Source organism: Bombus pascuorum, chromosome 1 (genome assembly GCF_905332965.1).
Source record: "Bombus pascuorum chromosome 1, iyBomPasc1.1, whole genome shotgun sequence".
In the NCBI taxonomy this organism is placed as follows: domain Eukaryota; kingdom Metazoa; phylum Arthropoda; class Insecta; order Hymenoptera; family Apidae; genus Bombus; species Bombus pascuorum.
The window spans coordinates 30147044-30172784 of record NC_083488.1 but is presented as its reverse complement, the minus strand read 5'-3'; the positions used below and the strand labels follow the sequence as shown (position 1 = coordinate 30172784).

The window sequence follows — 25741 nt, the reverse complement described above, 5'->3', positions numbered from 1 at the left end:
ATTATTCTTAAGTTTTATGTTCATACATCAATGTTTCAAATAGCTTGAACTATTCTCATTACTTCAAATATTGAATAAAATGTTCATTGAGAATTACTGTAGAAGATTGTAGGTATTTTGTTATCAATTTTTATCATTTATTTGATTTGTTACAAACGATCAAATCATTGTAAATATAATTCTTTACAAATCATAAGTTACAGATATTTTAAAAAACTGGCAAGATATAGCCAGTTTCCTATCCCATTCCTCATAGCCTTTTTAAAGAAAGGTAACATTAATTTATAATCTTTAATGATAGGTAATTAATAATAATCAACGAGATGTAAATCGAACAGTTGGTATAGTGTACATTTTAGATTCTAAAAAATGAGAAAAAGTTCAAGGAGATTGTAATACATTTTGAGGAAGGTGGCGTTTCACGCGACACAGGTATATTGATTGTGTGTGTAGGGTGGCCGGCATGAGTAAAGGCCGACGAATGGGACACAATTTTCGTAACGGCTCTTTGCGAAACTTAAAACTGTTCGGATAGACTGAACGATGAGCATGAATGTGAGATGATGCCAGGCACGTCTCGCAAATTGGGAACTTCGAACGGTGGTAAAAACCGACTTCCTTTCAATTGTTTTTAATCTTTCTACACAATATCGATGTCGATGTTTCTGTCAAGGCTGGCAGATGTTTAATACATCTTCGCGATTCGATACGATCAAGAGATGCAAAGTGTATCAACAACATTTTTAATGCACGATTATTCTGATCTTAATGAAAATACATCCACGTGGCTACGTGTGTACGGAAGTGAATTTCATATCTGTTTACTACTGGATTGACAGGTGTCTATGTTCTGTTAGTTTTGAACGATGACTATTAATAAATAATTATTATTGTATAGCATTACACATTGATTTTAAAAGATTAAAGAACATTCATTATATTAATTTTGTTCTATTTATATTGATAGATATCTGTAAATAATGTTGCTTAAAATAAGTTGTTCATGTAGAAATAAAACGTTTATTTTGTAAACATTCGTATTTTGTTATATACATATAGATATCTTTTGAATAATATTATGTTTGTGAGAAAACTTATTTTCTGTTAGTTAATAACTTTACTTTAGTATCTATCAAGTTCTTTTTATTTTGTTGACAGAATACATATAATTTCTGTATTGGTAATGTGATATATATATAAGCAAAGTATATATCTTTTACATGTAAAAATCTTTATTTATTAAATAGGCCCTGAGTGGGACACTTTAATGGAGGTTCACCATGAACCAATTGAAAAAAACTATAAGTTACTGGAAGAAATTGGAAAGTAAGTAATCATACAAAGTACAGTTTACATTTTTAATAAATATATGAAATTACAAATCAACATATTTATAATTTACAGAGGACAATTTGCAATAGTACGGAAATGTATGGAAATAAAGACTGGAGAGTTTTATGCTGCCAAAATTATGAGAAAAAGACGAGTTGCCAGAGGTGTGGCAGCTGAAGACATTGGTAGATATTTTTGCATATTTGATAATATTTTTCTTGTGTAAATAATTGTTGAATTTTTGTTTTAGCTCGAGAAGCAGGTTTATTAGCACGACTAAGACATCCAAATATTGTTTCATTGCACAAAGTTGTTGACACAGGCACAACAGTTGTTTTACTTTTAGAATTAATTTCAGGAGGAGAACTTTTTCATTGGGTACCATCTGGTGAATTAGAAGCTGCACATGTGGTTTGTAATTTTTTTTTAGTAAATGTAATTTAAAATAACTAATATAAAACAAATACTCAACAATGTAAATTTTTATAGGTTCGTCAAGTTTTAATGGCTCTTAGTCATTTACATTCTCATCAAGTTGCTCATTTAGATATCAAACCTGAAAATATCTTGTTATCAACTCCACCGCCAATGCCAAATATAAAATTAATAGGTAAGTTATTACATTAAGGTTTACATGTGAATGTATTGTTTAAAACATGTAACAAAAATTTGTGTATTTCAATTTACAGATCTAGGTCTTTCACATCGATTAGTACCTGGATCTGAACACAGAGCATTATTTGGTACACCTGAGTTTGTTGCTCCTGAAATTGTAAATTATGAACCACTCAGTTTGGGAACTGATCTTTGGGCAGTTGGTGTTTTAACATATATTCTCTTAAGTGGTGCATCACCATTTCTAGGTGAAGATAAACAAGAAACTTATGCGAATGTTGCTGCTTGTCAATATCAGTTTGACAATGAATATTTCAGTACAGTGTCTGAAATTGCCAAAGATTTCATACGATCCTTGTTGATCAAGGATCCAAAGTAAGTATGAGAAATTTAGAAGCAGTGTTAGAAAGTTTAATTTTAAGATATATAATGATTTAAAATGGAATAAAATAACAATGAAAAATTTGATTTTCAGAGAAAGAGGAACCGCAGAATCGTGCCTTAAACATCCTTGGATCCTCACGGTCTGTTCCTGAAAGCAATATTATAATTTCCTTTGTAATTGACAGAGCTGACTATCATTTTTATTTTCTATCATTCATATTATTTTTTGATTTCTCATGAAATAATGTTTATTTATGTACATCGCATAACAAATGTTAGTAGCATTTGTACAGTTACATACCAATTATACATCATGCATATACATTATTTCTCACAGAATATACATAAGTTAAATGTAACAAATTTTTTTATTGAATATATGTATCTCAATTACTATGTTTTAGAAAATATAATTTTTTTACATAGTACTGTTTAATATAAAAATGTTATTCATGTTGATAATTCATTTTTAAGGAAACGTTTTTATTGGCATTTGTATATAAATATATGACTTCGTAATTGTATATTGTAATGATAATGTATTGTAATGATATGTACATAAAATAATATAGTATTGAATAGTTGTGTTTGTTTGTTTGTTTTTCTGTAGGAATCAGAAGCCTCTCAAGGTCTTGGTGGAGCAATGATCAGTGCCGTTAAACGAGGCTGTGTTGAGGCTGTGTCTCAGTTACTATTGCAAGGAGCACCATTGAATGTGAAAGATTCTGTAAGATTTTTTTCGCTATATACGTCCAAATGTAATATAAATAAAGTGTGAATAATTTTGTTTTTTAAACAGAAAGAAGATACGCTTTTACATATAGCTTGTGAAGCAGGGGATGAAGGAATGGTAACTTTTTTAATAGAGAATGGAATAGACTTGGATACACCGAACAAGAAAGGCTTAACACCACTACATGTGGCTGCTAGATATGGTTTCATTAATCTTGTTAGACATTTGTGCCTTGCTGGTTGTGATGTTGATAAAACAAATCGTGGAATTAGAGCGGATGTAACAGCAATCAAATACGGACATCCAGATATTGCATCATTGTTGGATAAGCTTCGAAATGTATGTTATTAAAATGGTCAATTTTGGTTATATTTGGTATTACATTAATGTACTTATTTAAAATTATAGCCCATTCAACGTGAAAATTATATTAAACAGTTACAACCAACACACAGACCAATAGATCGTTTACACATAAGACTTTTAGGACATTGTGCATCAGGAAAATCATCTTTAATAAATTCTTTAAAATCGGGTATTTTTAGTTTTGGATTTTTTAGAAGATCAAGAAGTCAGAATTATACTACAAAGGTATTTATTTTTAATACTTTAAATATAAAATAAAGGTATATATTATATTTATTTGGCACGTCAAGAGCAAAAATTATTTTTACTAAAACTAATTTTATAGAGGGAACCAAGTATTGAATTAGATGTAACTAGTAAGCACGGCTCACTTAGTTTTGAGTACAGTGACAGTGAATATGAAGGTACACAAGGAGTAGAATGGAGTCGCGGTAATGTAGGTAAGGAACATAACATTAAATATTCTTATTTATGATTATATGAAATTACATATATTTATAAATTTATTAATTAATAAGGTGGTGAATGTATCTTTTGGGAGTTATGCGGTCGGGAAGAATTTTTACCATCTTATCACTATGTACTCACTTTTCAACAACCTGTTGTACACCTTATTACAGTTAGTCTTAGAGAACCACTCACTATACAACTTCAGCAAGTAAAATTTTGGCTACGATTTATTTCAGATCGTATTGCATCAACTAATTTTGGTAAGTTTAACAATCTATTTATAAGGAAGAATATAATTATATTTATTAATTATTTATATATTTATTAATAAATTACATGTCTTTGTCAAATATATTTTTGCAACAGGTTTTGGTGGTAAATATAATGATGTAAAAGTAATCTTAGTCGGTACTTATGCTCCAGAACCTCTTGCTCCAAATACAAATAGTGCAAGCCTTCTTGCCTCTCTGTTACCTTTTTTGAGAGAGTTCGCACTAATTTTGGGAGATGAACCCCAAATGGTCGCAGTGGATGCAACTAATCCTTCTAGCCCTGGTCTGAAACTTCTAAGATCTTACTTGAATAATGCAAGGATGGAATTTTTAGAGGTGAATTATGAAAGTAACCATATTTACATTTTTTACACATACTACAAAACAAATTTTTTAAAAAGTATTATTACGAGTCTCTCAGTTTTAACCGAGTTTCCATAATAACTCGTAATTAATTCTTTATTAAACTCAATCAAATTTAAGAGATTTAGATATTTGAGATTTTGAATTAAATTTTTAAGACACACCGATTTAAGTAAACTACTGCATGTCATCATACATAATATCAAATTAAGATCATTGTATGAAGATCACTTACTTTAAATTAAGAATGTAGGATGTAAATCATATGTGAATATGTTATTGCATTGGTATATTGATGATAATTTCTTGTAAAATGAGAAAGACATTTAAGGATGTAAACATATTTGAATATTTATGATTTACATCTAGGAATCTCAGTTCAACACGAAAATCTACAATCATTTCATGCTTGGTTGCACGAGCGACTCGTTTAGTAAAAAAAAGGTCAATTGATATATAACTAAAAAATTGATGCCAAATATACAAAATATTAAAAGGTTTAGGTTCAGCTTAATATATTTGTGTACATAATTATACTTCCACATCTTTTTACAGGGATATCGCCAGTGTTTGTACAGCATGCAATAAATGTGTGCATTAACATTTTCAAAACGATTCTGATCAGAATCGAGTCATTTCATTTGCATAGTGCCAATTACATTTAAACGATTCACATCTCTTTGATTTCAAATCCCGCAATGTTAATACTATGTTGAACAAAGCATTCATTCCTAAATATGATGCAATCCTTTTTGTTGAAGTTATGATTCAGTAATCCATGGTCATTTCATGATGCATGGTTGATTTAATATATATGTATAAGTAATTAAGCTCACCAAATATAATACTTTGTATTATCCATAATTTTCGATTAAAATAATTATTTGCGACATTTAATCAAGCACATTCTCTAAAAAACAAATATTATAAGTAAAATTTCTCAAATCTGCTGTCACTTTATCACATAATCAATTTACTAACGACATATATTTTAGTTGCTGATTATTTGGTCATTAACGTTTATTAACATCAGCCTTACTGCATGCAATGCATGATGTAGGAAGGACCGGAAGTTGCAGAAAGTATTCTCCGACGTGACACGCCGCGGGCTGCGGCCTCGTACGTGCCCTTGGCGAATCTTGATAAACAGGTCGAACTATTTCTCAATTCCTTTGATAAAAGTGATGCGTATAATGAAGCTGTAATTTATTTAATAATTACTCTAATGCTTTATCCCATTAATACATACGTGCACTACTGTCCAATGCAATTAAGAAACTACTCTTGTATATATTTTCTGCATCAGTGTATTATTTAATACTTTCCCCTTGTATTTTATTGTTAAAGATTCCATAATTTTATTATAGAGTGCACTAGTGTGGACTGGTCTTGCTGAATCTTGGAGATCGTACATGCAATCATTAGAAGTACCTCCAGTTATGCTAACACAGGAGGAATTTTTGAAGGAAGTGAGAAAAATTAATCCATTAGTTTCCTTAGAGCACTGTAGACACCTTGGCTTACAATTACAGGTTTCTGTTCCTACTGTTGTATCTTTTCCGTTTAGTTTTTGTTCTTGATACATTAATTAAGATTTAATTTTCAGAATTTAGGAGAATGTATGCTTCTTCCTGGGAATTTAGTAGTTTTAAGTCCGGAATGGTTTTGGCAGGATGTAATAAATTGGCAATTAAGCCTAGAACAAAGAGGACGTCTTGGTGGCCGTACTACAGGGGTTTATGCTTTAGAAGATTTTCAGGCTCGTTGTCCTTGTCCTGCAGGACAAGCTTTACAAGCTTTACAGGCTGTAAATTTATGTGTGCCGGTATGTATTTAAATGTCTGCATTTTATTCATAAGATAAATTTATGTTACTTTATTTCAGTGCGAAGTAGATGATGATGAAGTAGAATATGAAATACCATGTTTAAATCTCGTCGAGCGTTTACCAGGATTATGGGAACCATGGAAATCTTGCTCTAATGTTTTACCTCATACTGGTCTTCGTCTTTCTCCATCTGAAGCACCCTTATATCATTTGACTGCAGTATTTCCACATTTACAAGTATGTAAAAATAATTATGTAATTTATGTAACACATGTAATCTTATAATTGTAATCACATTTTTGATAATGATGCTATATAGGCACAATTGAGGAAAATTACACAAACATGGGATCCATCAAATTCAGATTTATATCAATGGTGGAGAGGATCAAAATTATGTATTGGTCCTTGTGAAAGTATTATTACTTTCGAAGAAGAAGAACAGAGTTGTATAGAGATAAGAGTACGTGGACCGCGAGGTACCAGTGCTCAGTGTTTCGCCCTTTTCAGCATTATTCTCGATGCTATTGAAACAACGATTGAATTAGTTGCTCCTGGCATGTTACTTGAAAGACATTGGTTAAGTCCTAGTCAACTTCGGGAATATGATGAAGTTAGTTATTTAATAATAGTTAAGTAAGAAATTAACGCAATATAAAAAAGGTGTACTTAATGTTTGTTATGAAATTTTATAGGTAATACATTCTTGGGAACCAGCACCAGTTATATCAGCTTTAATTGATAAAGGTCTTGAAGAAGCAACACTCAAAAATCCTTTAAATGGTCAAGAAGAAACTGTATGGGAAATAGTAGGTTGTGGACTACCTTTAATAGAAAGTTGTCTTCCTGGACCAAAGCAACCAATAAAACAAATTAAGTCTGCTGTACAAAGAAGATTGGCGCAAATGCTCGATCCCCCCGATCATCATGGAAGAGATTGGTGTTTACTTGCTGTGAGACTAGGTTTGGGAGATCGAGTCGCGCAACTAGATAGTACAGTAGACAGTCCAACGTTAAGGTGAGACAAATTTGTAGTAATTATTTATAGTAATCCTGCGCAGCTAATCATGTATTTCGTGCAATTTATTATTTGGTAGATTACTTAACACGGCAGGTGCTGATTGCACCGTAGGATCTTTAATACAACAACTGCGAGCTCTTGATCGGGAAGATGCTGTACATCTTTTGCTCTCTTATACACCGACATATATATTGTCAACAGCTGCTGATTCTGAAACAGGATCTAATCTTTCTAGATGACAATGTTGCATTTATCAATGGTGCATTAATACTTTTTGAGGAAGATGCATTTCTGGAAGAAACTTTTATCCTCGTTATGGGTTTGATAGACTTATTACGTCACCGCTTCCGCCCAATATAAATTGTGCATTGCTCTTTAAGCTAAGTACATACATAATAATACATTCCTTGTGTACATCTTTAGAAATGCACATGCACCCATGTGTACTTTTATATCAAAATATTAAAGCACATTTTAAGCGGCACAAAATTCTTTTAATATATTCTTTTTAATATACACATATACACACACACAAACACACGCACACACGCGCGCGCGCGCACACACACACACACACACACAGTTAAAATGTTGCATAAGTTGCATAAATTTCTGTCCTTTCTTATGAGCTTTTATAATTCTAAAAAGGATATCATAATTTAAGTATATTTGTTAGCATAAAATATATTTACAATTCTGTGTTTCTGTTAGGTTTGCAAATATTTACTTAAGGAGATATATATAAAAGGAAGTTTTAATTTATAATATTTAGAATCTTTTTAGTTGTGAAACATTCGTAAGCATTCGTATTGTGATATTATATTGTATGATTAACTACATTTTAAATCAAATTTCTTAAGTAAATTTGTATTAGACAGAATAATTCTAAATATTTCACATAAAACACATTTACACATTATATAATACGATATTATCGTATTTGATACTAATATTGTTTTGAAAGCTTTACTTGATATGCATATATACTATATGTCTTGCCAAAACTCAGTGTCAATATACGCTGCTTTTTATGATATTTAGAAACTATTTATGTGAAAAAAGGAGTGAAACAGTTCGCACAATTGTTTGCTTTTGGTAAATTTATGGAAGCTCCATTCTTATGTGGACATTTTTTACTAAATCAACATTCCTAAAATATTTATTATGTGCCATAAACGAGATTTGCTCATTTATACTTATAAAAAAAAAAAAAAAAAAAAAAAAAAAAACGTTGAAACGTTCTCTAAAAATTTCTAAATTTCTAAATTTCTAAATTTTTAAACTGATCCTTCTGCTGATGTTCGTGGAAATAAAACACTTTCTTATTAACGATTTGAAGCTTACGATATGAAGGATCATTGTTCAAAACAATCTCAAATAGTGACAATGGATTTTGACATAAGATATTATTCATGTTTTATAGGCACAAAAATATTACACAAGGCGCACTGTTCATGTGCAACGCGCATGGATGTATGTATATCATTAAAAATACTTGCTGTTCATTGAAAAACTATTCTTTGAACATATCTATTGTGTATTAACTTTATCCAGTGAACACTGCTTATACATAATGTGTTGAATAGGATATGATTTGTATTCCTATCTGACATGATACAATGTTTGATACAAATCTCAAATGTATGAGAATAATTGAACATGATATGAATATAAGAACAAGACAAAAGTAGTGTATCTAGTTACAAAATATCTAAAAAGTTAGTTCTAATTTGCTCTTGTAAAATGTATCTAAGATACTTCTGTTATCTCTGTGTTCTATGCGTATGTATTTACTATACAATGAACATTTACTATGATGTTGTGTGATACACGAATTGTCTAATATTTGGTACTGAATCATCTTTTCGATTTTGGAACTTGGTCTTAAGTTTGCATTCTTTTATGCACTGTGTTCATCATGCATTTATACGTCGATGTTTGAAATATTAAACGTATTAATATTGTACATTACATAGAGAATTGTTTTCGTAATGCGTACATTAAGTTACGGACGAACATTTACTTTTGAAAGTTTTGTATTGTTAATTAATTATTTAGCAAAAAGGACATTTTGCAGAATAGGAAATTGAAAAATATGATAAATATAATTACAATCGGTCTTTATTTATACCTTGTGAAAAATAGAAATGTAGTGATATTGATTTTGTTGAACTTTGTAGTATTTACAATTTTCTAGTTTTTATAATAACTTGGGTCTTTATTAAAAACTGCTCTTTTTAAACCTTTTAAAATCATGATGGAGAGATCATATCTGATCAGCGACATCATTGAGAGACTGTATTCTTCAAGCTATAATCAAAATTGATACTGAAATAATCTACTAGTGTCGTAAAACAATCCTGAATATAAGAAAAGAAAAAAAAAGAAAAAAGATAAACGAACTGCAAAGTGTCGAAAAGTTGCGTTCAATTTTGTTCATCGCGTAATGACTTAATAAGTTGTATTTATATTTCTTATCCATACCTTTGTAAAAATGGTCGATAGTAATAGGAGTGAATATACATTCTGAATGAAAAAAACATATATGCTGCGCATTTATTTGTAACGACAAGCGATGAAAAATATACTAGCTGAACGAGATGTGTAATTATTCCTTTTATACTAGGAAAAATGTCAATAAAGCCATGTTGCTTCATAGATGTATTTTAATTTATCATGAGCCCAACTAATCTTTTCATAAGTTCAACTTTCGATAAGAAAGCAACACTTTCGATATAAGCATAAAAAAATATTAATACAAAGTATATTAAATAAAGTATATGTGTATTTCACTATGATCGATAGTAAATATATTTTATTAAATTAATATATGCAGCTACAAAGAATTTTATTTTAATATATAAAAGAATTAACGTACCGTTTTGGATGATTAAGACGACAGAACTCCCGCGTTTACAACGTGTAATGCATGTTGTAGTGAACGACATCGATTCGATGGATCGACAGGGGTCGCCGTTGGGAGCGGGAAAATACAAATATTAGAAAGACAACGTGGACGATATGGCGCGAAATTAGACATTTTTCAAGATAACGGAGCACGGGAGAATGTTTATCTCGGTAAGGTATTTATGTAGACTAGGTTACGTAGCCGACAGGAAACAAGAACGGAATTCCTTCGAGCCGAGAATAGCATAAGGGAGGTGGAGATCGCGTTTCGTTGGTAGTCAGTGCGACGAGCAGCAATCAGCCAGTAAAGAGCCGAGATAAAATCGGGACGACAGCCAACAAGGCGACAAGCAATTATAGAATTGGATTGGATCGAGAAGTTCGAGGAGGCCTGCGACGCCGGTTTCGTTTTATTTTAGCTTAGCTTTCGAAGGCATCCGGTTGTGCATTCTCATCGCGGATCGTCGCCACGATTACAGTGAGTGTTGTCCCCCTTTTAATTCTAACTTGTCTTTTCTTTCGCGCTATTTGTTATTAAATGTTGCTTACCGGTGAGTAGCAACAACGGCTTGGGTGCCGTATGAGAGCTAGATCGCTCGTTTTTCATATCGTGCATCGTCGAACGATACTGGCTGAAGTAAGTACTTCGTTTCGTATTCCTATAAACTATATCGAGTTTAAATGTGCTACCGCATCGTTTTTTATTAAAAAGAAACATGTTGGAGATATTTTTCGTTACTCTTCGCGAGCGTATTTCTCATGGCGGTTCGATTTTGTAGTAGCGTTAGCCTAATCGTAGATGTGCAGTAGATACGGTGCGATTATAGTCAGACCAAAGCAGAGTAACGCTACTTTTAATTTGAACGTTGTTATATTATCAACTTGTATTTATTCCTGATTAAAGATTAATATAAGGAGTAGATTAAATAACAATTCACGAATTTATAATGCTACGGATTGGTTAATGATAATTAATAATAATAGTGTACTGACAAATTACGCGTTACGTTAGTGTAATGTTAATAAATCAGTTTATATATATATCAATATTAATGAATTTATTAGGTTTAAACTGTCGACAAAGAATAAGCAATAAGAGGGAAGAAAAACACAGACTATCATCATGGAGGCGATTAAAAAGAAGATTGCGGCGCTGAAGCAGGAGATGGACGCCGCTAATGAAAAAGTCGAAGCAAATGAAGCGAAAGCAAGATCGGAGAACTTTCGAGCGGATAAGCTGAACGACGATGTAAGGGATTTACAGAAGAAGCTGGCGCAACTTGAACGAGATTATGGAATTACCAAGACGAATTTAGAGCAATCCACTGCCGACTTGGAGCAATGTGAAAAATCTTGGTCTAAGGTGCGTAAAGACATGTGCCACATTGATTTACGAAAGTCGATATTGTGTAATTGATGAATGATGTTAATAGGCAGAGCAAGATCGAACTACGTTGACCAAAAGGGTACAAGAGATCGAGGCAACGTTAACGAAGAAGGAAGAGTTGCGTCTTTCTGCTCAATTGAAACTTGCACGTGCGACAGAACTTGCGGACGATGCTCAAAGGTTTATATTACAGTTTACTGAAATGCTTTTAATGAGCGATAAATAAATATCCTTCGTCTTAGCAGATATACTCAGATAATTGGCACGACGAAATATTTTCTTTGTCATATTTTATATCTCTATTATCAGATAACTTAGAGAATTTTTATTAAAATTTAAGTAACGTATTGTAAAGAAATATTTTTAGGGTAGATGAGTTTGTCGAATAATATTTTGACACATCATAAATTCTATAATTAGCACGAATGTTTGAATGCACGAATAATAAACGAATCTTTCTTTTCGTCGTAGAATGTGCAAAGTATTAGAAGACAGAAGTCGGCTGGACGAAGAGCGCATGGAGAAATTGATGCACGAACTGAAAGATGCAAGATTAATCGCCGAAGATGCGGACGCAAAGTCTGACGAAATATCGAAGAAGTTGCAATTCGTTGAAGAAGAACTGGAAGGCGCTGAGGAGAGAGTCAAAACCAGCGAGGCGTTTGTATAATTATGTTACTCTATTTTTTCCACGATTTCCATAAATTCTTTTTTACACGTTTAAACGCATTTGCAGAAAAATCGTAGAACGAGAGGACGAGCTTTTCATTGTGCAAAACATAGTAAAATCTTTAGAAGTATCCGAGGAAAAGGTAATCATCCTTTACGAACTATGTATACTATATAAATTTTTAAGTAGTAAAATTCGATCAATTCAAAAAAGTTTCCTCATCATATATTTCGTATTGCAAATCAGCTTTACCGTGTTAAATTTTTTAACATATTTTTACATATTAAAAATTATTCATTTAGGCTAATCAACGAGTGGAAGAATTTAAAGTACAACTAAAACAGTTAAAGAAAAAATTGAGAGAGGCCGAGAAACGCGCCATCCATGCTGAAAGAACGGTGAAGAAGTTGTTGAAGGATGTCGATATGAAGGAAGGTAGGGTGTTTAGTAGATGAAGATCTACCATTTTTTCGAGGGCAATATTTTTCAACAATCCCTGTGTTTTAGACGAACTGAGGGAAGAAAAGGAGAAATATAAGGCAGTCTGCGACGACATGGATGCCACATTCGCAGAAATGACAGGATATTAAGGCCACAGAAACGGACGGAGTTCCTTTTATTTTGCTATTCTGAGCTTCTTCCGCTTATTCGCTACATTTAATAATGGACATCAGTCGGCTGTACTCAGCTATGCTGATTTGACTCGACTCGTTATGGTGTACCGTTAAAAAAAGCTTTCGATGGTGCTTCAAACATAATTTGCTATGCGAAATTGCGCAATTAACATAGCAATTAGAGAGCGTACACTGTACTAGTTTTCCGTTAATGTAATGCTTTGCTTCAAGCTTAACACTCTATAAAAGCTTCGGGGCCAGAGATGATTGGACTGATGGTGTTATAGTTGCTTCAGAAACAAATAGTCTCTTTTCGATAGAATTAACGGCATCGCCTATTTTTCTTTCAGAGACGTTGAAGAGGAGTCGGTGAATATGAATGCAAGCTCGATACTGCATCCTCTTTTTATCATTGTACGCCAAATCTGTATTTTCAATAAACGGTATTTGAAAAAAAGAATTCCTCATCGTAGTATGATTTATAAATTAATCCAATACCTTGTTAAATCCTGTCAAATAAAAATAATATGGGAAGCATAAACGATATCTCTTTTATGATTCATAACTGGGAAACAGGAACATAACAAACTATATACTGCTAACTTTTAATAGATAAATTTCTAATTGCATATTCTCATATTATAAAAGAGAGACGTAATCGGGTAAGATTTTATTTTTCACCTTGTAAAACACTTCTTATCTCTTTTTTTAAATAAATTAGTAGTTTTTAATAAATGCATTTGCAGACAGAGAACGGTCTGTAGAATAGTTCTATCGTATCGAGTAATTTTTTTTATATGCATAATGCGATAAAAACTGTATACAATTTTTTTAGCAACGATATTTTAGGATTTGTATATTCGTTAATGCTCGAATCCTCAGCTTTGTATCAATTGAACTATTGGAAGAGCATAAACGTCTAGAGAAGTCGAGGAATTCGTTTGCGTCTAACTAAAGAAACCGACTATTAGGTTCTTTTGCATTTCTTTGAGTCTATAAAGCATTGTCCTCGTCGGTCACGGAGTGCAGTAACCCGCGAGCTTTGCTTTGAAAGACCGTGCGATCATATTATCTTTACGAATTTTATTTTTAATATATTAATACGTAAGATCATAATTCTTTCACAAATAGGGTGAAACGTTTTGTTCGACGTTCTGTTTTAATGTAGTGTGAAAGTGTTCTAAATGGACTAATAATAGCCTTAGAATTAGTGTAATATCGGAGTAGTAAAAAAAGTGTTTCCAATATATGAATTTTTGACGCAACTAAGTTCCCTAATTTTCAATACTTAATCGTTCCTTTTTTAAAATATCGATTCATGTGTGTCGAATATTCTCGTTTTTATTCAATTTTTCAACATCTATCTGTACAATTAGAACAATGTTCTCTTTTATATTTGAATTCTTCTATTTATAAAATATTCATTGCTCTTAAAGAAGAACGAAGAAAAAATACTCCAGGATTTAATTAAAAATATTTCAAGAATTCGGGAAATTTATAGAAATACTTTTCATATATAGATTGCACATCAATAGTGTGCATGTCTTGATTAAAATCTTTTAAATCAATTAAGATGATTCATAGTAGAATATTGGTCGAACGTTTTTGCATTATCGAAGAACGATCCAGATTTTATTAAAAGAAAACAGAGTTTCGTTGATAAAAGATTTATTGATCGAATTTTCCATATAGCTTCGCGTCGAAACGTCGGTCGTTGTGATGAACGCGATTAAGAAACGCCTGCAAACTTTGAAGATCGAGAAGGATCTGGCGATGGACAGGGCCGATCTATGCGATCAACAGGCGAAGGAGGCGAATCGGCGAGAAGAAAAGCTAAAGGACGAAGTTCGGGAACTGGCGAAGAAGCTGGTGCAGATGGAACGCGACTTGGAACTGAGCAAAGCTCAGTTGGAAAAGTCGAATAGAGATCTCGAGCAAAAGGAGAGAGTTTATATCGTGGTTGGTGATTTGTAGAAACATAAAATATTCTTTCAATACATTCCATAAATATTACGAATTAAAATAATTCTATTCTGATAAAAATTAACTTTTGATACGGGATAATGATAATTTTTACGAAACGTAAGATAAAGTAATAATTAAAGACAATCTTTACGAATAACAACAGACGCAATCGGAGTTGGCGGTTCTGAACAGAAAGATGCAGCAGTGCTTGCAGAACTTGGAAAAATCGGAGGAACGCCGTTTGACGGCTCAAGCAAAATTGGCACAAGCGATGGAAACCGCGGAAGACGCGAAACGGTTTGTCCTGTGTGAAAGAAGACGACAAGAATTTGATTAACGTTTGAGATTTTATTAGTTAGTAAATTGTTGCTTTTAGCATCTGCAAAGTTTTGGAGAACAGAAGTAAGCAGGACGAGGAAAGGATGGATCAACTGATGGCGCAGTTGAAGGAGGCGAGGTTGATCGCTGAAGACGCTGATACAAAATCGGACGAGATCTCGAGGAAATTGGCTTTCGTCGAAGATGAATTGGAAGCGGCTGAAGAAAGAGTGAAATCGAGCGAGGCGTATGTAGGACGAATCGTAAATCATTTTATGATAATTTTTTACAAATTCTAGTTTCATGTACCGTAAGTAATTTCGTGCAATGATTCACAGCAAGATAATGGAACGAGAGGACGAACTGTTCATCGTTGGTAACATATTGAAATCTTTAGAAGTATCTGAAGAAAAGGTAACAACATATTATTTATCAATATCTTTTTTGAATATTTATTAAAAACAACATTAAATAATAAAGTATCTTTTCTATATTTGAGAAATATATTTATTATCGACGCTATAATATCGTATAATGGATCAACTTCTTGATGGTTAAAAGATCCTGAAACAAAGTGTAAAAGATTGAAGTTAATAGCTAGTTAAAAAATTTCCATTTTGGAAACTTTGTAGGCTAATCAAAGGGTAGAGGAATTTAAAACACAGCTGAAGGAGTTGAAAGTGAAACTGAAAGCTGCTGAAAAAAGAGCCATCATCGCGGAGAAGATGGTTAAAGTGTTTTCGAAAGAGTTGGATGCAAGAGAAGGTATTTTTTACAATTCTTTTCATACTTTCTAGCGAAGATCTCCCTTGTCTGTATTTACTGTCACGCTTTTGTTTTTCAGACTTCTTATTCAGAGAGAAAGAAAAATACAAATATATCTGCGACGACATGGATTCCACGTTTGCCGAACTCACCGGATATTAGTCAAACTTTTGTAATATCGAACTTTGCTATTTTCTACGCCAGTGTATCCATATTGTATCTTTTCTATTAAAAGCCATGCTCGGACTTACTTATTCACGTATTTAAATTCAATCATAGAGCGTAAAGTAATCTTCGATAATTAATTAATCCGTTAACCGAGTCGTTTTTTAATCAAACGCTCTCGTAATCTCAAAGTTGAAGCTTAATAAAGATCAATTTGAATTAAGCCAGCTTTATTTTTTATACATATAAATATAATATAATTCATTTTTCATAAAAATGAAAAGATAAAATAGAAGATTCTTAAATAAAGAAATTCCGATGTCCAAGAGATCGACGTTGACTAAACGACGGATCAACTCGTCTGCCTCGGTTAACAGGTTAATATTCATTTATCTAAAATCTTCAAGGAGTGAAGCAAAGAATCAACAAAGGTGATTTTCGTACAGTACTTTACAGGATATCAATTTATTTTATCGATTCTACGATCGACACAATGCTTCGAAACGCCATACCACCGACTCGAATACAATTTCAACCGTGGCATTGATAGTCACGTCGCGTCGCTTCGTTTGCTTCGCAATTGTTTGAAACAGGGAAAAAGATCGCGACATTTTCGACGGGGTTTTCCGACGTCCCTCCGCACGTAGCCATGCCACTCAAGAATAGAATCTCGATACGCAGACACACCCTCACATTCGCGCCTTCATCTCGTCTTTCTTTACCTTTTCTTTCAGTTCTTTATTATTATTATTTTTTTTTCTTTACAACGATGCTAATAGTATAGTTACAGTAATAATTGTTCGTTTGATTTGCTCACTCCCCACGCCTTCGTTCATTCGCAAACGCGGTCAAACCGGTGACGTAATCTCAAATACTCAATCGAAATAAAGACAGTTCCGTATGAAGAATCGCAACCAAGGGGAATTTGATGAATTTTTATAAAGATACACGAAAGATCTAGACAACTATATAGCGATACAAAGTCCATCATTGATCAATTTTTAGATTTTAGACGTTGTAAAGCTGATGCTTATAATTATCGATATTTTTCGCTAAAAGATTTTCCGCTACGTCATTTTAGTTTTACATTTTACGTGTTGAGAATATAGTACTTATACGATACGACTAGCTTGGATTTTTCAGAAGGACGTAAAATCTTATATTTGTTATGTCGATGTTGATGAACTTCCATCGCTATTGTTTTTTAGATTTTTGCATTACTTTTGATAACGTGTACCCGTGTGTAATGCGATTGTGTGTATTTCAAGGTGTTTTAAGTGACGTCACCGTTTGAACTGAAACGTACAGTTGGAAGCATCGTTCGTGGTTCAACGATAAACGCGGAGGAAATAATTGGCAGTAGAGTCGAGTGTGCTCGAGGAATTTCTGGCTCTTTATCGAACAGATATTCTTAATCAATAACGATTGACGAATAAAATCAAAGATGTATAGAAAATCTTATTAAATCTTGCAATAAATTGTTTAGATACTTCAATACGATGATTCGAATTATAGTAATGCGTTTGTTACATCCCAATATATAGTGGTTCTAAAAGTAAGCCAAAATCCATAACTCACCCTCCAGATCCTAGATCAATACTTTCAAGTATGTATTTTAAACTGTTAGTCCTTACAATACCTGTATTATCTACTTCGGTAAAATAAAAGATAAGCGTTCATTTAATGTCGAAAAATTGATTCCGACAGGTATGATTATTTTGAAAGATTATTTTGTCTGGAGCCAGAAATTCCCAGAAGTAGAAAACAATCGAATAGAAAAAGAATCCGGGCATATCGACGAATATACGGAGTCCTCGTTAAGCGGACGTCAGTCGGTCGGCGATATAAGCAAAAATGTACAAAAAATGTTATTATCGTCGCGATAAACGATACCCGCTTCCCGAAAATGATCTAACAAATTAATCGAACTCTACGAGTTTGATTGACGTGCTTCTCGATATATACATTCATGTATGTTGAACCGTAATGTATACGCTTACACGCGCTTTTAAGTACATATGTATATATATATTTATATAAATTTATATATATACGTATACCTATATGCCCTCGTCTTCGCAGTGTCGCGCACACTCTTGGAACTCAGGTTGGAATTTCACGAAGGAAACGATTGAAAATTCATTATAAAGTTCGTCGAAAAAACCGCGCGTTTTTAAAATTCTAAAAATCTCGAAAAACCTGCTACCTGGTAATGATAAAAATCGCAATTGTAAAATTATTGTTTCCGGAAGTAGGAAATTGGCCATGATTTGGCACTATTCGAGTTAGTCTGCGGAATGGCAGTGTCGTGGTAGTGTGTGTTTGCAACTCGTGGATCACGGTACGCATAAAAACACGCGCGTTAAACCACGTTATTTTTACTTTCAAATCAGTCTGAGGGAACGTACGAATTTGTCGCGGCTCGCGCGGACCGCGGTGCTTCGCCACGTTTTTATTTTCCATTTGTTTTTTTATTTCAATTTTAACGAGATCGATATGCTTCTTTCTTTTTTTTTCTTTATTTCAACCGTTACCGAAAAAACCTCGAAATCTATGTGAGAACAGGTTCTTCAGATTGCTCGTTTAAGAGCCATCGTCGATGCCACACGAACGTATTCGCGTGCAATTTGTTAGTTCGTACTCGCCATCGAACCCATTAAGGTCCAAACGATATATACGTATATATAATTTATTATAACGTTATGTAAGATATTTTACGATCTCCAGTTAAACAAAACACCCTGTGTATTATCCTAAAAAGACTAATGTTCTGATAATCGATATTGTTGTAATAACCAAACCGATGGAAAGAATACGTATCTGATCTGAAAACCAACTAAAGAGAAGCTTTGATAATATAAAATTGATCGACGATTGGGTGTATAAAATTAAAAAAATGGAAAATATTACTTATCATATTGCGTTAATGCAATGTTGGACCTTAATGGGTTAATTCGAGCTTGATTATCACTTAATCAGAAAATAACGACCGTTTGGATCTCGAATATAATTCGAGTACGATTCGCGAGTCTTTCGGTCGAAGTGCGCGACATTCGAAGAGAGATGTTGATGTATTTAATCGACGAACGATCCAGAGTCGAAATGGTCGCTGTCGATGTTAGACTAGCGTTTTGTCGGCACGGCGAAAAATTTACAGAGCGGGAGAGGAGCGTGCGGTCCGCCCGCACGCGGAAATAATGCCTTACTTAGAAGTCTTAGGATTTAATAACGGACTTAAAGTAATCAACGGTGTTTAGACGTACGTATAAACTTTACAATGCAACAGAGCCCAACCTTTGACGAGCCCGTCTTGAAGACGGACAAACGCGTCTCATTGTTGTCTTCTAAAACGTACCACGAATAGTTTTACGTTAGCTCGCGTAAAACCGCGCCAAATCGGCACTCTCTTTCGGGTTTCTTCTCGGTTAATAACTCTCATTCCGATTCTAATACCACGCGCACGTATTTAACTGGACACAGGCGAGCACGGATCGAGAACGTGGAAAACGATGTCCGGCGATTCGTTCGTTGAAATTAGATCGAATACGAGCTCGTGAACAATCGCAATCGAACGGAGAGTAAGAAAATCAGTCTTACGAATTGAAAAAATCGCTTCTTTCGGTAACGAACGTTACACGAGCTTTGAACCGTTTGTTGAGATTCGTTGTTGCAACCGTTCGCTGAGGAGCATATTATTCAGTAAAATTTGTAATATTTGATCAGAAGAAATAGTTGATGCGATTAGCCAACGCAATGAAAGACAACAAGATGACTAATTTCTAATATTAATCATCGTTTGCGAAATTTAATATTTGGTTCATATTTAGGAAAAGTGTTAGTTAAAGTTAATCGGTACGATAGTACAGGATAATGAGTCAATTTTTTGATATAGCCGTGTTAAAGAATTTTTCAGCGTCGTAAATAGATCAAGAAGAATATTTTAGAAACAGAGAAATACACATACCATCTACTGTGACTCATAAAATAAAACATTTCGCATATATACAAAACATAACATAAAACTCAAGAGTCGCAGTTTGTATAATGATCGAATCGATTGCGCCGGAGAAGTTAGAAAAACGAACGCAGAACGTAGTTGCAAAAAATAACGACGGACCTGTCTAGAATCGTAGAACGGACAGCGTAGGCCAGCGTGACCAAAATAAATGCTCCCGGTGTGCATCGAGAGGAGACAAGTTGTTTAGATCGTGACAATTAGTTACGTAATGATCAATTTAATCGACGTCGAGTAAACGTTTTTTCAATCGTGTTGTACCGCGGTCTTTGTCATCGTTATTCTATTAATAATTACTTCTACTCGTCTATACCAATCGGTCAACTGCACGAACGTTCAAAGCCGATCGTCCATCGTTCGAAGAAAGATCGAAACGCGAGATTTCCACGAATACAAGATGCCATCGTTTTCCACGATTCGCTGGTGCTCCAAGGACTTTCCCGTGCTCTGTTCGTACGATTAAGTCTTTGGTCTCGAATGGGTCGCCCGCCGGCAAACGAGTCGCAGCGGTCTGAGCAAATTGTCGTTTGGCACGCACTCTTACACGCGATTAACTCATTCAACTTCTTGACCATTCACTCGTTACGTACACGCACGCACGGATATAATATCTCGTTGCGTCATAGATAAAGAAGAGAAAGGTAAAAAGTGTATAACTTGTTCGACGTTCCATTAACGAGAGATAACGAGTCAGTCGAATTATTTTTGTTAACAATGCACGTGATACAGTTCATTTCACGATATTTATTTTAATATTTCGTTTATTTAGCCTCTCTCCGTTATCTATGAGCGATTCATCTGCCGATATTCCCAGCAACGAATATAATTTAATTTTCATCTATAATCGACAGAGAGAAAAAGGGAAACGGACGCGCGTACTTACGCGTCACCAAGTCCTATCTTTCAACTTTTTTTTTTCTTTTTCATTTTAAATCTAACCACGTCGAAACATCCGGCGAGACACCAGATAAAAGGATTTTTTTTTTCATTTATCTAACTCTTTGGACCATGGGATCAAGAGAGGGAGAACAGAGATATCTTGGCCTACCACGGACAATAACGGGAAGTAGAGGAGGCACACAGAGGAAGAGAATGGAGCGAATTAAACGGCGATAGAGTAATCGGAGGAAGGATTATTTTGGGTACTCGGCCTTGACCACAGGGAGCTCCTCAGACCGAGTTTCAGCTTCTTCAAGGAGTCGATATCGCACTCAGCTTCGCTGAGCTCTGGCCTGTCGGAACGGTCGCCATTCCCTGGCACTACGTTTCCCTGATTGCCTCCGACGAATGTGGTCTCCGCGACCGATATCGGCGGTAATAATGTGCGTAGAGAGCTCCTGCTGGGAACATGCCATCTTACGGGACAGCCAAACAAATGAACTTACTACGGGTGAGAATATGACATATATGAGTTTGCTTTTTTTTTCAGCATTGTTGACTGAATTTTGGCCGTACAGAGAGTTTTATGAATATCGGATGATCTATGAACATGAACATGATACATGGCCTTTTTTTGGAAATCAAATTTGGATCATTATTTTATGATCGAGTTTCGCGTATGATATGCTATGCGAGTTTCGTATATAGTAATACTTTTCTACTTGTATCATTTGGGATTGAAACTTTGTAAAACATTTTGGGATTTGATAAGTTTGATTAAAAACTAGCCCTTTAGGTCTTAATTATATACTATTCAGTTGCTATAATATAATGATTGCAAATTTTTTAACGATGTTATAAGTCAATGAATGTATATTCTAATAAATTTACTTTTCTCATTTTGCCTCTATTATCTATCATGTTGATCTGATCCACTACATTGTCTTATAACTGCGTAATTATTATATTGAAACCTCTCTGCGTGAGCGTGTGTGTGACAATTTAAAAAGAAACAGAGTATCAAATTAATTACCGGAGAAACGCTCTGTATGATGTGTTACGAATACGAATCAATTATGAATGAGACGAATGATAATTTAACTAATGAATGTACTTAATATAAAAATATTAAAAATTAATGAAAGATAGATTATTTATCAATTACCTAGATCGTCCTCTTCGAGGAAGTGACTTCTGCTCTGACATGGGCGAGATGTCTGAAGAAGTGCTCGACGTACCGTGATAAATGAAATCGGAAACGGCCCGAACTAGAAGTAAAATTTTATTATTAAGGTATCATTTTATGAACGAGTTGGATGGATGATTACGCATACTGTGTTTGAGTTTGCCCGCGTCCAGTTGGTTGGAAGACTCTGTGCGAGAGCTCGTCAACTGGTCCGGGTCAGACTCGCTCTCGTCGGTCTCGACATCGCCCGGAGTTTGTTGCTTTCTCTGCTGTCGTCTCCTCGAGGAAACGCTCTTCATGCTCTGTGAATATAACACGATATGTAGGTCTAATAAAAATATAAAACCTGTGACTTCTCATCACATTTTAAATGAATCACTACTTTAAGAAATATTATTAACATTAAAACGTATCAAGTAGAAATAATTGTATAAAACTTTACTTGTTTTTTTATGAACAAATAATAACAGGAACAGAACTTATTTATTTCCCTTAATGTATAAAATATGAATTAATACGTGAAAAAGGTGTGAAAGGGCCAATTTATGCAAAACAAATGTCTATGGGCAATTGCAATATGTTTAATACATATGTATGTACGCTAGTAATTAATAGTTACCTCATAACAATTAATATCGCGATTAATGTAGGAATTAATATATGTAATTAATGTTACGCTATTTATAATTAATGTAATGAATATATCCATCAATTAATGTAGTAAGCTCTGGGATGATATTAATGGTTGCATATATTACAGATTATAGTTTAATGGGAAAATAAGAATTTAGTGCTCAATAAACTAATAAAACATTAACATTCTTAAGCTATTAGGTACTAATTTAAATTTTGAACTTACTGTCGCGGCAGGTGGAGGGCTTGCGCACCCTTCGGTCATGGCGTGCTCGTGATACATGAAACTGTGTAGCAGAGTGTTGTTCGGGTGGAGGCCGGCTGCTGAAGCTTCCGCCGCGCCTCCCAGTCCTCCCAACCCTCCCAACCCTGCCAGGCTTCCCCCGCCACCCTCCGAAAGCTGGAACGTAGCGTACGGCGAGATGTCCTCCGCTGTCTCTGTAACCCACCAGAGGCATTGCCTACCTTTCAAATCGCGTTGGGATGAATTTTTTATGTGAGAATCGATTTTTATCTGCTCTACTATAGAATGATTTTACTTTCATTTTGTAATTTCTCTGTTATAATTGCTAACGTGAACTATGATTCTTGAGAAGCAACTGATTTCTTGAGGAGAATATCACGAAACTATCATCATCAATCAAACGCACCTCTGTGAAATTTTGGTTTATTCTGTTAATAGATGTTTTTGAAAGTATAGAATAAAATATCCAATAATGCAATTACAATAATATTCTTTTATATCAGAATATATTTTTTTATAATATTCTCCTGAGAGCAGAATTGACAAACACAGAATTGACTACAAATCTCTCTAATGAGTTCTTGTCGCTATTAATTTAGAAATTTTAGTGATATTCTAAGTGATACAGTTTCTAAAAAGTTACAGAGGGTGGTTGATGAAGGCAGAAGCAATGCATGATGAAGTGTCGAATGAAATATGCGGTGGAACACGAGTGAAACATTCAAGATCGGTCGCATAAAGGGTAAAAAGAAAAAAGACGATGATCTATGGTGATGAGAGGAAGATGTAAAATAATCCACCTTTGCTTTGTGAACTGCAATCGAACGCTAACGGGTCTGCCCACTTTGGTTGAACAGCGCTACGCGTGCGATTTTCTTTTACCTGAACAACAATTATAGTACCAAACCTGGCTGTCGTCCGTATCGTAACAAAGGTTCACCTGGAATCTTGTCGGGCCCTCCACCCGTATTCGCCGCTTGTTGTAAAGCCACCTTGTGAATCGTCGCGTAGTAACGCTCTCTTTGGGTTTCGGCATTCTGTTGATTCTCTTGGGTTTCTTTCATGGGACGCTGCATTCTGTCTCCGAGATATCCTTATATATAAATAGAAATAAAATATGTATGTACTTTATATGAATAAATAGGATTTATTTACAATATATCTATCGCCGATCTAAATTGTCTCATGATCCATTGATTGTGAGTTTCACCAAGTGGAACATCAATATCTCATGGGTTATATGCAAGATGAAACATTATTATGAAATATAGATAATCAAATATCACAGTAATTTATTTTATTCATATATGGTTTAAATTTATAATTAATGAAACATCCGCTTTCTTTTAATTCTTCTAAATTTAACGATTTCAAAATAATTTTACGAGTAGCATGAAAAATACAGAGCAAACTGCGATGTAGGTAAATCATTCAGATATTAAAAGTGGAGTTCGACAATTGATAGAAATTTACAATGAACAACTTACTGTTTCGCCAGCGAACACCTACGATGACCACAGCGATAGCTAAGGTAACAGTGGCCACGATCAGAGGCAGCATCACTTTCACATCAGCGTAGAATGGTACGGACGAAGCAATTCCACGTTTCGACAGTTCTGGAGGAGGCGGTTCTGCAAGGTTTCAGGAACACAGTGCTTTTGGATATAATTCTTTCAACTTGAATATTGTCACCAGATTGATTCGTTTTGCTCTATTTCAAATTTTGTTAGAAGCTGTGAAATGTCTCTATACTTTGCCTATTATAAATTAACTGCTTTTGATAATTGAGAAATGATAAATTTGTTGCTTATTATTTGAATTTTGGAATTCAGATTTGGGACGAAGAATAGTTATATCATCAAGCTTACCGCCTTCCTTTGTCAATGTTACGAATGTGAACTCCGCTTGATTGTTACCAGCTACATTGTGGGCTTCAACTTTCAGCTGGTAAACCGAACTCGGTTGTAAATTTGTCACGACAAATCTTCGTTGCATTTTCACGCTGTTTGACACTAATGTCCAATGAAATTCGTTTATGGGTCTGTATTGAATCACGAAAAAAAGAATCGGACAGCCATTATCCGGCCACACGTGAAGTCGGAGGACTAACGTGGTCGAGTTTGGACTGAGAAAAGCTGCAGCTGGTGGTATTCCTGGTGCCTGTCCCTGTGTTCGAACTGAGAGGACTGGTGACGATGGACTGCTCCCGATTTTGTTGTGAGATGTCAAATATAGTTGATATGTGTTACCACATAGGAGACCCTGGAAATTAATAGATTATATCAGTAATACGTTTAGTATAAAATATTCTTGAAATAAATTATTACGCTTTGGAAAACGTTTATTTTAAAGATATGGATATAGAATAAATGTCGTCTATTATACCTTTAATTCGTGACTTGTGGCATGACGAGATAGTTGCAACTCGTCTAAATTTCCATGTGTCGTTCGATAATGTAACGTGTAGCCTGTGAGTGAAGCACCACCATTGTGTCCAGGTTTCCAGTGCAATAAAATACTGCTTGATGTGGAACTCGTTACGTAGAGAACGGGTGCACTAGGGGGTACTGTGAAAAATTCCAATTAATCTTCTTACAACTTCAACTATTAATAACCATTTATCCTTCAAA

General features: G+C 34.2%; 4 protein-coding genes and 2 long non-coding RNA genes across 21 annotated transcripts in view; 4 read left to right on the top strand and 2 right to left on the bottom strand.

Moving 5' to 3' along the window:
• Window positions 1–214: 214 nt before the first annotated feature.
• Window positions 215–10019, top strand: LOC132909780 (death-associated protein kinase 1-like). 4 transcript variants are annotated; one of them, XM_060964881.1, is made up of 21 exons: window positions 216–603; window positions 674–852; window positions 1248–1326; window positions 1405–1517; window positions 1583–1743; window positions 1822–1942; window positions 2022–2322; window positions 2423–2471; window positions 2942–3058; window positions 3131–3403; window positions 3473–3655; window positions 3756–3870; window positions 3949–4140; window positions 4247–4488; window positions 5576–5665; window positions 5883–6047; window positions 6122–6340; window positions 6400–6579; window positions 6662–6955; window positions 7038–7360; window positions 7440–10019. In XM_060964881.1, the coding sequence occupies exons 2-21, from the start codon at window positions 846–848 to the stop codon at window positions 7600–7602; spliced, it is 3387 nt and encodes a 1128-aa protein (XP_060820864.1). In that variant the 5' UTR covers window positions 216–603; window positions 674–845; the 3' UTR covers window positions 7603–10019. The 4 variants fall into 4 exon arrangements, with proteins under 4 accessions (XP_060820857.1, XP_060820864.1, XP_060820873.1 ...); XM_060964874.1 differs by lacking the exon at window positions 674–852 and having other exon boundaries at window positions 215–603; XM_060964890.1 differs by having other exon boundaries at window positions 216–839.
• LOC132909828 (uncharacterized) lies at window positions 5014–5596 on the bottom strand. Its single transcript, XR_009658621.1, has 2 exons — window positions 5497–5596; window positions 5014–5425 (listed from the first exon to the last, which is right to left on the bottom strand). It is a non-coding gene; the product is annotated as an uncharacterized LOC132909828 (long non-coding RNA).
• A 556-nt stretch (window positions 10020–10575) lies between the features above and the next one.
• Window positions 10576–13398, top strand: LOC132909812 (tropomyosin-2-like). 2 transcript variants are annotated; one of them, XM_060964924.1, is made up of 7 exons: window positions 10576–10748; window positions 11336–11633; window positions 11704–11837; window positions 12129–12317; window positions 12394–12469; window positions 12630–12762; window positions 12835–13398. In XM_060964924.1, the coding sequence occupies exons 2-7, from the start codon at window positions 11394–11396 to the stop codon at window positions 12915–12917; spliced, it is 855 nt and encodes a 284-aa protein (XP_060820907.1). In that variant the 5' UTR covers window positions 10576–10748; window positions 11336–11393; the 3' UTR covers window positions 12918–13398. The 2 variants fall into 2 exon arrangements, with proteins under 2 accessions (XP_060820907.1, XP_060820913.1); XM_060964930.1 differs by lacking the exon at window positions 10576–10748 and adding an exon at window positions 10755–10907.
• A 1262-nt stretch (window positions 13399–14660) lies between these two features.
• On the top strand, window positions 14661–16211 carry LOC132916006 (tropomyosin-2-like). Its single transcript, XM_060975753.1, has 6 exons — window positions 14661–14900; window positions 15070–15203; window positions 15283–15471; window positions 15563–15638; window positions 15857–15989; window positions 16069–16211. Exons 1-6 carry the CDS (start codon window positions 14661–14663, stop codon window positions 16149–16151), a joined length of 855 nt encoding a protein of 284 aa, XP_060831736.1. The 3' UTR covers window positions 16152–16211.
• The window catches only part of LOC132915473 (cell adhesion molecule Dscam2), a 127605-nt gene continuing 117601 nt past the window's right edge, over window positions 15738–25741 (bottom strand). For 2 of the 11 annotated variants that reach the window (XM_060975308.1, XM_060975299.1), the window contains exons 23-30: window positions 25497–25678; window positions 24980–25373; window positions 24599–24742; window positions 24019–24204; window positions 23094–23305; window positions 22383–22536; window positions 22214–22316; window positions 19200–21524 (exon numbers count right to left, since the gene is read on the bottom strand). In XM_060975308.1, coding sequence (XP_060831291.1) covers window positions 21272–21524; window positions 22214–22316; window positions 22383–22536; window positions 23094–23305; window positions 24019–24204; window positions 24599–24742; window positions 24980–25373; window positions 25497–25678 — 1628 coding nt within the window. In that variant the 3' untranslated portion in view covers window positions 19200–21271. Of the gene's footprint in view, window positions 15789–19199; window positions 21525–22209; window positions 22317–22382; window positions 22537–23093; window positions 23306–24013; window positions 24205–24598; window positions 24743–24979; window positions 25374–25496; window positions 25679–25741 lie in introns of those variants that run through there. The other 9 variants (XM_060975365.1, XM_060975355.1, XM_060975374.1 and 6 more) reach the window with 8 other exon arrangements.
• Window positions 21438–24411, top strand: LOC132916016 (uncharacterized). 2 transcript variants are annotated; one of them, XR_009659996.1, is made up of 3 exons: window positions 21438–21559; window positions 22218–22556; window positions 23105–24411. It is a non-coding gene; the product is annotated as an uncharacterized LOC132916016 (long non-coding RNA). The 2 variants fall into 2 exon arrangements; XR_009659997.1 differs by lacking the exon at window positions 22218–22556 and having other exon boundaries at window positions 21450–21559.

Bases quoted from the DNA above. Each gene is read 5' to 3' on its own strand.
- LOC132909780 (XM_060964874.1), top strand. From the start codon at position 561: ATGATGCCAGGCACGTCTCGCAAATTGGGAACTTCGAACGGTG. The intron at 2,323-2,422 runs GTAAGTATGAGA...TTTGATTTTCAG, and splicing joins TTGTTGATCAAGGATCCAAA to AGAAAGAGGAACCGCAGAAT. The intron at 4,141-4,246 runs GTAAGTTTAACA...TTTTTGCAACAG, and splicing joins TATTGCATCAACTAATTTTG to GTTTTGGTGGTAAATATAAT.
- LOC132909812 (XM_060964924.1), top strand. From the start codon at position 11,394: ATGGAGGCGATTAAAAAGAAGATTGCGGCGCTGAAGCAGGAGATGGAC. The intron at 11,838-12,128 runs GTTTATATTACA...TTTTCGTCGTAG, and splicing joins CTTGCGGACGATGCTCAAAG to AATGTGCAAAGTATTAGAAG. The intron at 12,318-12,393 runs GTTTGTATAATT...ACGCATTTGCAG, and splicing joins AGAGTCAAAACCAGCGAGGC to AAAAATCGTAGAACGAGAGG.
- LOC132916006 (XM_060975753.1), top strand. From the start codon at position 14,661: ATGAACGCGATTAAGAAACGCCTGCAAACTTTGAAGATCGAGAAGGAT. The intron at 15,204-15,282 runs GTTTGTCCTGTG...TGTTGCTTTTAG, and splicing joins ACCGCGGAAGACGCGAAACG to CATCTGCAAAGTTTTGGAGA. The intron at 15,472-15,562 runs GTATGTAGGACG...AATGATTCACAG, and splicing joins AGAGTGAAATCGAGCGAGGC to CAAGATAATGGAACGAGAGG.